Source organism: Vanellus vanellus (assembly GCF_965231255.1).
Source record: "Vanellus vanellus genome assembly, chromosome: 20".
NCBI classification, from domain to species: Eukaryota; Metazoa; Chordata; class Aves; order Charadriiformes; family Charadriidae; genus Vanellus; species Vanellus vanellus.
The window spans coordinates 2,095,583-2,109,349 of record NC_138925.1 but is presented as its reverse complement, the minus strand read 5'-3'; the positions used below and the strand labels follow the sequence as shown (position 1 = coordinate 2,109,349).

Here is a 13,767-nt window from a genome sequence, read left to right as displayed (position 1 = left end):
CTCGTACAGCCCATCGGCCAGTTCTGGTGGCATAAGCACCAGCCAAATCTACCAGCATCTTTCTCATTAACAAATCCATCCCTAAGCACAATGTAAAGGAATAAAACATCTGCTAGTCTAAATACTATAAAAATACTGATGGTAACTTCGGCGTTTCGTACATCTGCAGCCAGAGAGCCCGGTATTTGCCATAATTCCTGAATTTTTTCCTTTAAAAAGTCATTTTAGTCCACAGAATTGCAAAGAGATCCTTTAAAATATCAACTGCCTGTAAATTATAATTTACTACAGGCTCAACTGGAAAATGAGTTTGAACTTCCCTGTGCACCTCTATATGAAGCCTAAAGATGACAACATAAATACCAACTTCATTAACTATTTCAACTAGCGATTACCCCAGTAGAACCATCCAGTTACAGGGATTGTGCCAGAACCCTCAACTTTGTCCTCAAATATTCCAGCTGTCTTCCATTTAACTGCCAAAACCACAAGTTTCCCCACCTGTTCCGTGTAACAAGTTTTCAAAGCTTTAAATCAGAGAAATTGTTTCAGGCTAGGTTAAGAGCCCTACACCCATCTGGAACACAAAAGAGGACTGTAAATACTTCTTTTTCCTTGTAAGGATTAAAGTTGGGATTTTATGTACCCACATAATGCAAGGATTAGCATCCACCAGCTGTGCTAATTGAGAAATTCCCAAAATCCCACCACCACCACCACTATGGATAGTGAGGTACTGTCACCGACATCTGGAACCACAATTTAGGAAGATATTGTGTAACTTTCCCCATGACTGAAACAGCTGAAGAAAATGAAGCCAAGCTGTTCACCGCCTCAGCCGGGGTCAAGGACTAGACAGAATATAGGAGACTGATTCCTTTCTTAGTCCCAGAAAAAACCCTTTCGAATTCTGTGTTCAGACCCAGCGAGGCAGCTTTATCAGCTAGAGAAACGCCAGTGGAAATGGTGGATGCTTGAGAAAGGAAAATTAGTCATTAAAACATTATTAAGGGATTCTTTTATTCCATCTTAAAACCCAGATTAGCTGTTTGCTTAAAAGATGTGCCCCGCGATTAAGCTCAGTGAAGGAATTGTTGGGTGAAATGATCTGACTTGCATTGTAAAGGAGGTCAGACGAGACAGATAACGATATAAGTTTCTCCAGGCTGTACAATGTACGAACTCCAAGCCATTATATGGGCTGGGAGATTTAGCACCCTTTTCTAGAAATAAAGGTTTAAGAAGGTAAAGAAACAGGACAATGAAATATGTTCCCAGTTTGAGTGTCAGACATTTCTTTCCCAAGGGGGAATTCAGGAAAAAAAAAAAAAGACTTTGAGTACTCAGCTGTTTCACATTGAGAACATCCATGTCAGAGCACAATTCTGATTTCTATTGGACCTAAAATCATTTAGGATCTAAGTTTTGCTGTGGGGTGACTGGTCAGACCGCGCAGATTCTGCACGCTGCTAGGCCCAGGCCTAATGCAGGACATCCAGCTACCTACCTACGGTGTAGATTTCCATATTGACAGTAAAGATGGAGTGGGAGCGGGAAGAGTCCTTATTCATGAGGGTGTAACCCACTGCTCGGTTTCTCCAGCCTGTCTCCATGATCCGCTCGCACTGGACCACGCTATGCACGGTGTGCAGGGAGAGCCCCTTCACGTACACCCCTTTCTCTGGGTGCTCCTTCAGCTGCAAATGGGGACAAGGCAACACAGGTTAGAACAAGACGTCCCGAGACTGCAGGAAAGGCGCGCTGGAAACTGTTCAGAAGCTCAAGGGGTACGCGGGTTTTGCATGTGGTGAAATTAAACTGCAGTATGGCAAAACCACATCTGGCTGCCACCAAAAAGCCTTAGTATTTCTGAAGGAGGAATAAAACTCACACAAAAAGAGGGGGAACCACCTTCATGGCTCTGCAGACAAAAAGAATTAAAGTTAAAAGTTTGCTGATTGATTCAGACTTCTCCCAGGTCACAAGAAACCTGCACCGAACCGCCTTCTACCTCCCCTATTATTAAGCTGCATATCTTAAAAAAAGAACTGAAATGTTTTTCCCCTATTATGGCAACAGCTCTAATATCTCTTCACTCACAGGGAGCTTTTTTAAAATCAAAGCACAGATTCAATAGTCACAGATATTGTCACCGGTGCTTTGCTGAACCCCTCCGCTCTGAGAGGGCGGCTTGATCTCACTGACAAAATTCCCAAAGTCACACCCGTCATGCACAGGTGGACTGAAATAATTTTCCTCCAGATTAGTTCATTTTTAAAATGCTCTAAAATCTTATTCAAGCACCCGGATGGAAACAGAGTGTTAAATACCTAACAGCATCTTTTCAGCAATTATCAATCACGCAGAAGAAAAATTTCATACAGCATGCTAATAAACAATAGAAACGTTCAAAATCTTTAATGACCCATCAAACCTACATAAAATATACAAAACAATCAAGAGATCCCTGTACTCCTACACCAGCCCCCTCTGAAGCTCCCTCCGCACTGGGAATTTCAAATGAGCTGAATTCATTTTCAACAGCAATGTTACGCCCCACACCTCTGAGTTCATAACCAAAACTCTATCTTTATCGTGTCAGCTGGGATATCAAGATAGGGTTGTCATGCCTTGGTGTCACAGAGTGACAGACACTGCGTTTGGCAGTGTGACTTCCAAAGATCCTTAGATACTTGAGCGATGCACATGCCACAGGCAGCAATGTAAAATAGTGTTTGCTGTAAAAAAAATCTGCACAGAACAGAGCAGAAGGGGCTGAAAAATAAACGAGGTGGGATTTTAGCCTTGTTCTAAAGCCGTGACTGCCCAGCATGAATCCAGTTACAGAATCACAGCCAGACTGTTCATACATCTGGCTGCTGCCTGTGCTACAGGAGAACCCCGAGGTTGATCCAGTGGTACTTGAAGGTGCTGCAGAGTCCCTGGGGAACACCCAACCAAGGACATGGTGGCTGTTTAACTCCACGAGACTGAGAGGGGCATTTTTCTTGCAGAGCTCCGTAAAACCTGCTCTTCCCAGGGTTTCATGCCATGGGAGGCAATTGTGGGCTTCAAAGTCACCAAAGCCACTAACGTTGAAAGGCAAAGGAACAAACAGAAATGGGATTTTGGCAGAGAACTGGGGGACACAGAAGAAAGCAGTGGGTCAGCCCAGGCTTTCTGTCTCCGCAGGACATGACTCCCTTAATTACTCGGTGGAGGCAGCAACAGGCAGTGGCTGTCACCAGTGTGATGGTGTTACCCTGGAAACTGTTCTGCCCAACTCCCGCCCTCCCAGTGCCAACTGCGGTCGTCATGGAAACCAGCGTCACTGCTGATGTGGAACAAAGGATGGGAAACTGCAGCAAACGCTTTCTGAAATGGCGAGTCCCCTTCTCCCAACCCTCCCTCTCCACATGCACGGGCAAAGCACGCTTGAAACGTGGAGCAGAAAGCATTGTGCCTCCCTAAAAGTCAGGAGCCTGTTAAAAAAGAAAAAAACATGTGTCCCGTAAGGCAGTTTGTGTCTGTCCCCATCTCGGCGCGTCTGTGCGGCAGATGGTGCTAGTGCCTCGGTTTTCTTCACAGGGGCAGTCCTGCAGGGAAGTAAATTAGGACAGGAGATTTGCAGCTTCCCCCAGGAATACTAGCAAAAAGATCTGCAAAGCCACCAAGAGGTACAATTTTATAAAAATCAGCCCCTTAATTAGGATTTTAGGAAAGTTTACACTCCCACATGCCTGGAAACTTCCTGCCTTCCCCATGCATTCCCATGGGGAGTAATATCTGCTGTGTCCCCTCAAAAAAGGATCAGCCTTTTTTGTTTTAGACAGATAATGAGATCATCCACAGCTACACTGGATTAGATTAAACATTTATAAGGTACAGAATCCTCCCGCTTTAGAGACAACCGTGAGATGAAGAGGATTAGGAAGAAATTGCTTCATAAGCACTTTATTCCATCCTTGTCCAGTAACGGTTTTCACACAGCTTCTGCTAAGCTACCAGCCGCTATCAAGCGGGACACACAGCACAGGATCCTGTTCCTTGTGCCACAAAACTTTCACTAAAGTCCCTCAAAATCTCCTCTTGGCTTTCATATTCATCACTGTATCTTCCTATTCTGGCGTTCAGCTTCTGACAGAGCATATTATTGCACTTCGGCGAGACATTCATGATAACAGTTATCTGAGCAAATTAAAGCACTTCCTAATTAAGACACATTGAGTCTGTCTCACCTCCAACTTCTGCTTGGTGTCAGCTCCTAGAAGGTCACGTATGTCTTCATTGTAAATCTCCAGGTAGGAGGCTCTCACCAAGAACTTGGCGTTTTCAGCACACTGCACAAAACAGGAATGATTTTTGGGTAAGGTTCTCAAAAGGAAGGCAAATAGGCAGCCCACGTAGCTCCTTGGTGCCGGGTGGCTGCCTGCATCCCTTCGGCACTTCATCAAATCTCTCCTGGCATTTCATTCCCAGGTGTAACCACTCAACACACTCACTATAGGGACTTTCAGTCCTTAAACATCTCAAGTGCGAGTCCATAAAGTCAGCAGAGATGAGGGTGCAGTTCATCTGACTATATATGGGCCTCGGCTTTAGGATGAGAAGCAGCACACCCAAAAGCCTGTCCCCCATTCTTGCTCTCGAGTGTGACTGGCACTCGCTTCTTGAGGTATGACACAAAAATAATCTTTCTCCATATCACACCATCTTACAGCAAGATCTCTTTCACATCCTTACACACCTACCTGTACACTCTCAAAAATGTGTTCAAATGCCCTGGGTATTATGCCTTTCTGTGTAGAAGGATCCATGATTCCCTGCATGGTGAAAGACTTCCCGCTGCCAGTCTGGCCATAGGCAAATATGGTGCCGTTGTAGCCTTCAGTGACACCCTGGAAATGGAGGAAAACCAAATAAAATACCCATTATCTTCACCCTTTGCATAACTGGAAATACATTGTCCAGATTCTGTCCCACCTCCTAAAAGGTATTTTAAAGGAAGAGCTAGAAGTAAACATCAAACAACTGCTTGATCTTCATATGCCATTAGAGTATAATAATAATGCATTCTGCTAGTATATAAATCAATGGTTTGCCCTCCAAAATGGAAAACTTGAAGAAATGCAGGTGTTGAAAAGAGGAAGGGCAGTTGACAATGCTTAGAAGACCAGAATGTTTTTTGCCATAGGGCAGAAAATCTTATGAAACCCAGAGAGACAACAGGAATGCTCGCTGATTGTAGGGTGGCCAAAGGGACAGTCTCTAGCTTGCATAATTTTCTCTTGGATAACTGGCTGAAAGAAGGCCTCCCTTTCGTTATTTTCATTTCTTTCTATTTCGGAGAAGCACGGTAGGAACAGAAGATATCTGGATTTCTCAAGGTTTAAGTAAAAAGGAAAATAAATAATTAACCTAATAATCACACCCAATCAGACCCTGGTTCAGGAACTTCCATCTTAAAATTATCACTGGCCATTTATCCCTGTTTCTTCTTCTAACAAGACTGGGTATTTTGGGGGGCTTGGGGTTTCTTTGCTTAACTGTTTACTTTCTCACCTTAGCTGTTTACCACGCTGATCGCTGATGTGTTAACAGGCAACAAACATATCCCCTCTCATTTTGCTATTCCAAAACAGGCTGAGGTTCCCTGTCTTCTCTATGGTTTCTCACTTGGCAGTAAAAAGTCCCTAAAATCATCAGGAGTCTTGTTTGTCCCCCTTTTCCTCCCTCACGTCACTTTCTGCTGCAGTTTCTGTCCAGCTACCATCTCTAAAGCCTGCCAGGGGGTGGGGGTGGGGTGGGGTTCATCTTTCATATAAACATCCGCTTAAAACAATTAAATGTAATTCTATCCTCAGTGCCCTGCTGGCTGCTGAAAAATGTTCTCTTTTTCTTCCCAATTTCCCAGCCTACTGCCGGGATGCTGTTTTGCCCTCCTCTGCGCCGCATGGTTGCAGCTAAGCCTCTTGAAGGAGCTGACAGGGCTGTTTCTATCCATAAATCAGTTCCGCTTAGGGATCACCTACCCATGTAAAACTCCTCAGCCCGTGTCTCGAGCTACGTGTTGGCTGTGTCCGCCTTGCTTCAGGCACCACTCACCTCCACGAGCGGGTAGGCGATCTCGTTGTAGATCTGCTCCGTGTTGTGCTCCTGGTAGTACGCCCCGTCGAAGGTGAACTGCTTGGGGGGCTCGCCAGTGGCGGTGGGGTTTTGGATGAAGCACTGGCCCCGTGCGCTCTCCATGCTGACCACCGCCTTGCAGCCCAGAGCCTTCTCACGCTCGTTCATGGGCCGGCAGCGCACGATCACCTTCACCGCCTCCGAGGCCATTTTTCAAGGCCCAACTCAACCCCACAACGGGCTGACTTGGCGGGGCTGGGGAGGGGGACATCGGGGCCTGGGTAGGCCTGTGGGGTGCAGCCCTCACCGCCTGCCGGGGGCACTGAGGGGAAGGAGCCCCCCACAACGTGGCGGGGAAGAAAAGCCAGGGAGGCCACGAAGGGCTGGGGGAGAGGGGCGGACTAAGGAGGAGAAAAGCTTGTGAGGGATGAAGGGAAAGGGGGGAGACGTGGAACAATTCTGCGGGGGAATTAGAAGGGGGGGGGGGGGGGGAAGAGGGGGAAGGAAACCTGTGGGCGGGAAATCCTGAGGTAACTTTGGGGAGCGGCGACGAGCCCGAGGGGGACTGCGCGAGGGAAAACCTGAGGTGAAGCTGTAGGTGCTGTAGGTGCTGTAGGTGCCGGGTGAGCCTGCGAGAGCGGCGGGGAGCCCGAGGCCGGCGGGGCGGGGTGGGGCGGTGCGGGGCGGTGCGGAGGGACCTCGGGGCGAGGAGGGGGGGAGGAAGAGGTGGAGGGGGTTGAGGTGGGCCCGGGCCGGGGGCTGAGGGGCGGCGGGAAGCGGCGGCCGAGACACCGCGCATGCGCGCAGCGGCCCCACGCGGTTGCCGCAGCGACGGGGCCGCCTGGCGCGAGGCCCCGCCCCGCGCCCCACGTGACGGCGGGAGGGTGTGGGGCGGGCGCGCGCGCGCCCGCGTGTGCAAGCGCGGGAGTGCATCGAAGCGCGCGCGCGCGTGCGGGGCGGGGCACGAGTGGGAGCAACGAGTGTGCAACGAGTGCGCGGGCACGAGTGGGAGCGCTCGGGGGGGGGGGGGCACGAGTGTGAGCTCCGAGCATGCGAGGGGTGAATGGGCACGAGTGTGAGCAACGAGTGTGTGTGGGGCACGAGTGTGAGCTCTGAGCGTGCAAGGGGTGCCTGGGCACGAGTGTAAGCAACGAGTGTGCGAGGGGTGCACAGGCATCAGTGTGAGCACTGAGCACACAAGGGATGCACAGGGCGTCGGTGTGAGCCCTGAGTGTGCGAGGCATGCACAGGGCACAAGTGGGAGCACTGAGCGTGCATAGGGCACAAGTGCGAGCGGCGTGTGAGGGGCATGTGTGTGAATGCCAAGGTCGCGAGGGGTATGCAGGGCACAAGTGTGAGCTCTGAGTGTGCAAGGCATGCGCAGGGCACAAGTGTGAACGCTGAGGGGTGCGCAGGGCATGAGTGTGAGCTCTGAGTGTGCAATGTGCATGAGTGTGAGTGCTGAGCATCCGAGGGGCATAAATGTGAGCACTGAGCGTGTGAGGGGTGTGTGGGGCACGAGTGTGAACGCTGAGCATGTGAGGGATGCGCAGGACACGCGTGTGAGCACTGAGGGTGCAAGGGTTGCACAGGGCACAAGTGTGAGCCCCGAGCGTGCAAGGGGTGAATGGGGGATGAGTGTGAGCGCTGAGCAGCAGAGGGGTGCGTGGGCACGAGCGTGAGCCCTGAGCATGCGAGGGGTGTGTGGGACATGAGTGTGAGCATGGAGCGTGCGAGGGACGTGTGGGGCACGAGTTGGAGCCCCGAGCGTGCGAGAAAGGGCAAGTGCATGTGTGTGCAGCTGCACAAGCGTGTGCGCAGCCGTGCGCGATGGTGCAAGAGCACGAGGTCTCACGGCTGCAGGTGCATGAGCGCACGCGAACGCGAGCCCGACTGCACGGTGCAAGTGTGCAAGCGCATGTGGGTGCGCGTAAACCTGCGCGAGTGCGCCGGCGCGTGTGAGCGCGTGCGCCTGAGCGTGCACGCTTGCCCGCCGCCCCGCAGCGGGAACAGCATGTGGCCAACAACCCCCTCCTCCGGTAACACGACATCCGTTTATTGCCGCCGGCGCGCCGCAGCGCCCGCCGAGCGCGCGCAGCCCGCCGTGGGGGGGGACACACGACACAACTAAGGCGGAGGGCGGCGATTTAAAGCTCGGTGGGGATTTCGGGGGGCGGCTGCGGTGAGGTTGCGGGGGGGGAAAGGGGGATGGCTCAGGCCTAACCCCGCTCGTGCTGCGCCCCGAGTTGGGCGGCGTTGGCCTCGCCGCCGGCGTCCCGTTCCTCGTAGCCGGGGTTGCGGCGACCCGGGGCCAAGCGGCAGAAGCAGCCCCCCGCCGCCCCGCAGTAGTGCGCCAGGAGGGCGGCCACGCTGGAGAACTCGGCGGTGGAGTGCTGCCATCGGCGCGGGGGAGAGGGGAGAGGTGAGACCCCCCCCAAACCACCCCCCCGCCACCCGTGGCGGGATCACGCAGCGCCCGCGCACACCCCCCCATTCCCAGATTTGAATGCACCCGTGCGCCATGCGGCCATGCGCAGGAGCAGCCGCAAAGCCACAGCACCCGCGCGTGGGTACTCGCGCGGATGTAACGCACCGGCGCGTGCGCACACGGGTGTAGCTGTGCGCCGTGCATGCACGCACGGCTGCGCCCCGCGCACCGATACTCCCGCAAAGCAAATGCACCCATGCACCCAGTAGTCAAATGCGCCCGTGAATCAAATCGCGCTCGCACCAATGCAGCCGTGCAGCACGTACCCGTGTACGGACGGACTCGTGCACCCGCGAATCAAATGTGATTGCACACCAAAGCGCGGGGGCACCCGTGCGCCCACACCCTCTGGAAGCTGTGTGCCCTGCGCCATGCCCCCGCCAGTCAAACACGCCCACGCGCTCGTGCACCGATGCAGCTGGGTGATGGTGCACCCGTGAAGGAGACGCCTCTGTGCACCCCTGCGCTTACGGAGCAGATGCGCTTATGCACCGGTGCACCCACGTGCCGATGCACCCCTTCACCCGTGCACCCATGCAGCCCCGAAGCCAATGCACCCCTGCACCCAATGCACGTACACCCCGGTGCGTCCAGGCACAAATGCGCCGGTGCATTGATGCGCAGTTGCCAAATGCACTTACACAGTGCATCAAATGCAGGTACAGCCCAGTGCAGCGCTGTACTGGTGCACCAATGCATCCGTGCGCAGATGCATCAAATGCACCACTGCACTTACGCCCCGGTGCATCTGTGCACCAGTGCATCCACGCACAGGCGCACCGAATGCGCCGGTGCATCAACGCATGGGGGCACAAATGCACGTAGGCGGTGCACCAAATGCACGCACACCACAGTGCATCTGTGTACCGCTGCACCGACGCACAGAAGCACCAGCGCATCAGCGCGCAGACGCACAAACGCACTTACACAGTGCACCAAATGCACGTGCAGCCCCGCGCAGCGGTGCACTGACGCACCAACGGCACTTAACACCCCGAGTGCATCCATGCCCCCGCGCACAGGCGCACCGCACGCGCCGGTGCGTCGACGCGTAGGTGCACAAAGGCAGGCGCGTGCTGCATCGAACGCAGGGAGGACGGCCCGGCGCAGCGGCCCCTCACCTCCACGCAGAACCTGCCCTGGGGGGTCCTGAAGAGGCAGTAGGAGACGACGCCGCAGGGCGCCCGCACCCACAGGCACCAGCGCTTGGCCGGGCCGGGCTCGGGGCGCAGCAGGAAGGCGCCGAGGATGTCCCGCCGCAGCAGCGCCACGCCGCCGTCCCTGGGGACGAGGCGGCGGGTGGGCGCAGGGGAAATTTTGGGGGAGGGGGGGGGGGGCACTCCTGGGCGCTCACCTGGCGATGCCGGCGAAGGCCCACACGCTCTCGGCGAGGACGCTCTCGTTTTCGGGGAGGAAGGCCAAGCTCCTCGCCCCCTTGCTCTCCCATCCCGCCGCCGCTGCGGGAGGCCGTTAAACCCCTCTTCACCCCAAAATATCCCCCCGCCGTGAAATCGAGGGGGGGTGTTTGGGGGGGGTGGGGTGTGTGTCCCCCCACCGTGCCTCAGTTTCCCCACCGGGCACTCACCGGCGTCGCGGGGCGGCGGGTGGAGCTGGCTCTCGCCCCCGCAGTCCCGGTAGGCCCCCGAGCGCAGGACTTTGCTGCGGATGGCTTTTTTGCGCACCAGAACCGGGGAGCAGTAGGGGTTCCCGGGGCGCCAGGGGCCGGCCCTGCCCTCCGCCTCCGGCCGCCGCTCCTGGGGGGGGTGGAGGGAGGTTGAGGGGGAGGTTTTGGGGGGGGAGAGGGGGGCAGAAAGTGTGTGTGTGTGTGGGGAGAAAGGGCGTGCAAAATGCCACACAAATTAAAGAAATTAAAAAAAAAAAAAAAAAAAAAAAGGGGGGGGGCGTGCAAAAAAAAAAGAAATGCGACAGCGAAAGCGCCATTAAAAAAATAAAAAACAAAGCCATGCAAAATAAAGAAAGAAATAAAATGGTGTGAGGAAAAAAAAAAAAAAGAGCAGCGCTAAAAACAGTGTTTAAAAAAAAAAAAAGAGCCACGCAAAATAAATAAATAAAAAAAAAACAGTTTGCAAAGAAAAAAAAAGTGGCACTAAAGACACTGGAAAAAAAAAAAAAAACAAACCCAAAAGCCACGCAAAATAAATAAATAAAAAAAGTGGCGCGCAAAAAAATGCGGCACCCAAAACACCATTAAGGAAAAAAAAAAGCCATGCAAAATAAATAAATAAATAAATAAATAAATAAATAAATAAATGGTGTGTGAAAAAAATGCAGCACCCAAAACACCATTAAAAAAAAAAGAAATGCAAAACAAACAAACAAACAAACAAACAAACAAACAAACAAATAAATAAATGGTGCGCAAAAAAAAAAGCGGCACTCAAAACACCATTAAAAAAAAAAACATGCTAAATAAATAAATAAATAAATAAATAAATAAAGTGGTGTGCAAAAAAAACCACGCAGCACTCGAAACACCGTTAAAAAAAAAAAAAGCCATACAAAATAAATAAAGAAAAAATGGTGTGCGGAAAAAATGCGGCACTCAAAACACCGTAAAAAAAAAACCCAAAAAGCCATGTTAAATAAATAAATTTAAAAAGTGGCATTAAAAAAAAGAAAAAGCAACACCAAAAGTGCCGTTAAAAACAAAACAAAAAAAAGCCGTTCAAAAAATGCCAATTAAAAAAAAGGACAAAAAGGACACCACTGTGGGAAAAGAAATTGCCGCGCGAAACTGTGTGCAAAAAACGCCGTGGTGGGGAAAAAAAAACCAAATTGCAAAACAGCAAAAAATGCTGCGGAAAAAAAAAAAAAAAAAAACCAACCGAGAAAACTGCCCCGCAAAACGCCGTGCAAAAAAACGCCGTGCAAATACCGCTGCACGAAAAAACGGCCCTGCAGAAAAAAACGCTGCGCAAAGACACCGCGCAAAAAAGGGGCCGTGCAATAATGCGCTGCGAAAAACATGCAAGAAAAGGCCGTGCGAGAACTGCCCGGAAAAATGCCGTGGGGAAAAAAAAAACCACGTAAATACCACTGCGCAAATCAAAAATGCCGTGCAAAAAGTGCCGCGGACACGCTGCTGCGCCCTGCGACAAAAAAGGGCGGCGCAAGAAAACGCCACGCCGGGCCCCGTGCGAAGGCGCGCTGCGCATTAACGCGCCGTGCCATGCGCCGTGCAACGAAAGGCCGCGCAAGCAGCGCCGGGCGAAACGCCGTGCCAAAACCCGCCACGCGAATACCGCTGTGAAAGAAACGTTGTGCAAAAGAAAAACAAAAAAACCCCAAGAAATAATAAAAAAAAGGCTCTGCGTAGAAAAGGCCACGCAAGGCAGCCATGCGGAAAAAACTCTTACCGCGCGATAACGCGCCCCGCAAAACGCCGCGCAGGAAAAGGCTGTGCGAGGACTGCCGGGCGAAACGCCGGGCAAAAAAATGCCGGGCGAAAAAACGCCTCGCAAGACACCGTGCCAGAAAAAAAAACAAAAAACAACCCACCCCAACCCAAACGTGTTGTGCAACAACGTCTCCACGCAAAGGAGAGGCCGTGCGAGAAGCACCAGGCGAAACCGCCGCGCAAAAAACGCCGCTGTGCAAAAAGAACCAAACCCACGACCTCCTCCCCCTGCGCTGAGCGGACGCGCCGCTGCGCGCTGCGACGCTACGGGAGAAAAAAGGGCGGCGCAAGAAAACGCCACGCCAGGCCCCTTGCGAAGGCGCGCCGCGTGAGAAAAACGCGGTGCGCGGCGCCCGGCCCTGAGCGCAAACGCCGCGTCCGAGCCCACCGCGCCGCGCCACGCCGCGCCGTCGCGGCGCACCTACCCCTGCGCCGCGGGCGCCGAGGGCGGGCAGGCGTCGGAAGGAGACGAGGGCGTTGACGTTGCGCGACACCTCCTCGGGGTTGAGCGGTTCTCGCAGCACCCCGAAACCCGGGGGGTCCCCGTCGCCCGCCTGCTCCTCGGGGTGCGCCAGGAGGTAACCCAGCTGGAAGGAGCGGCAGAGCAGGAGGTGCAGCGTCTGGACCTGGGGGAGGCAAAAGAAGCTGCCTGCAAATATTAAAAATAATAATAATAATAATAATAATAATAATGATGGTGGGTTACGGGGTTGGGTTGTGGTTTTTTGGTTTTTTTTTTTTTTGCTTTTTTGGGGAGGGGGAGGGTTTAGGGCGCGCACCTCGCCGGGGGGTCCCGCGAAGAGGTGGCAGAAGAGGGGGGTGGCGGGGCTGCGGGGGTTGCGGGCCACGAAGGCGAACTGGCGGTCTCGCCACGTGCTGTAGAGGACGCGGCGCAGAGCGTGCGCCATCAGCAGCGTCTGCGGGGGACAAGGGTGAAGGGGGGGGGGGGGTGACACTCAGTGACAACTCCTTACCCCCACCCCCCACCCCCCCATCCCAGGGGTGCAAGCGGTGCCGGCGGGGGGGGGGGTCACCCCTCTTTGCGAACCCCCAAAACGCAACGCTTGGAGCGCTGCAACACCCCCTCAAGCCCGTTTCCAGCAGCACCAAGTGCTCCTCACCCCCCCCAGCACCCTCGGCACCCCCCCAGCACCCCCGACCCCCCCCCCCAGCACCCCCATACCTCCCCGTCAGCGCCGTAGACCTTCAGCCCCTGCAAGCTGAACCTCAGCACCACCGACCTCCTCCTGGGACAATCCTGGCCGGCAGAGATGCGGCGTTGGTGGGGGGACCAGCTTGTCCCACCCGGGGGTCCTCCCCCCATTTTTTGGGGTCCCCACCCCCATTTCCCAGCGAGGGGGTTGGGAGCAGCGGGGGATGCCCGACCTTCAGCGCCCGCAGCTGCTCCTCCAGCCGCCCCGCGTGCTGCTGCAGGTCCAAGTCCTCCACCGCAAAGGAGCCCACATACTGGGGGGGATGGGGGGGCAAAAACCCACCCGTGTCAGCAACAATCCCCCCCCCCGGTGCCACAACTGTCCCACCAGGGGCAACCGGACCACCTCGAGATGGTGGTTTGGGAGGTCACGGGGATGCACCGACACCCAAACCTCATCTTGGGGTGTCCCAGTTCCCCCCCCCGTGGGTGAATCACCTCCGCCGGTTTGGCGATGCCGCGGGCTCGCTGCTGGGGGGGAGCAGGATCGGGCCCCCTCCCGTTGGCCGGCTTCTTCTTCAT

The 13,767-nt window shown here is 54.0% G+C and overlaps 2 protein-coding genes across 2 annotated transcripts in view; both read right to left on the bottom strand.

Annotated features, from left to right (window-relative positions):
• The window catches only part of KIF17 (kinesin family member 17), a gene marked incomplete at its 3' end in the record, with an annotated part of 21,044 nt that extends 11,017 nt beyond the window's left edge, over positions 1-10,027 (bottom strand). Inside the window, exons 1-5 of the mRNA XM_082493492.1 lie at positions 9,969-10,027; positions 6,106-6,381; positions 4,752-4,898; positions 4,239-4,340; positions 1,508-1,697 (exon numbers count right to left, since the gene is read on the bottom strand). Of these exons, the coding sequence (XP_082349618.1) occupies positions 1,508-1,697; positions 4,239-4,340; positions 4,752-4,898; positions 6,106-6,336 (670 nt within the window). The 5' untranslated portion in view covers positions 6,337-6,381; positions 9,969-10,027. The remainder of the gene's footprint in view (positions 1-1,507; positions 1,698-4,238; positions 4,341-4,751; positions 4,899-6,105; positions 6,382-9,968) is intronic.
• SH2D5 (SH2 domain containing 5) lies at positions 8,346-13,767 on the bottom strand (the record flags this gene model as incomplete). Its single annotated transcript, XM_082493491.1, has 9 exons — positions 8,346-8,519; positions 9,736-9,895; positions 9,969-10,071; positions 10,200-10,368; positions 12,458-12,658; positions 12,812-12,949; positions 13,216-13,290; positions 13,419-13,499; positions 13,684-13,767. The coding sequence occupies 9 exons, from the start codon at positions 13,765-13,767 to the stop codon at positions 8,346-8,348; spliced, it is 1,185 nt and encodes a 394-aa protein (XP_082349617.1).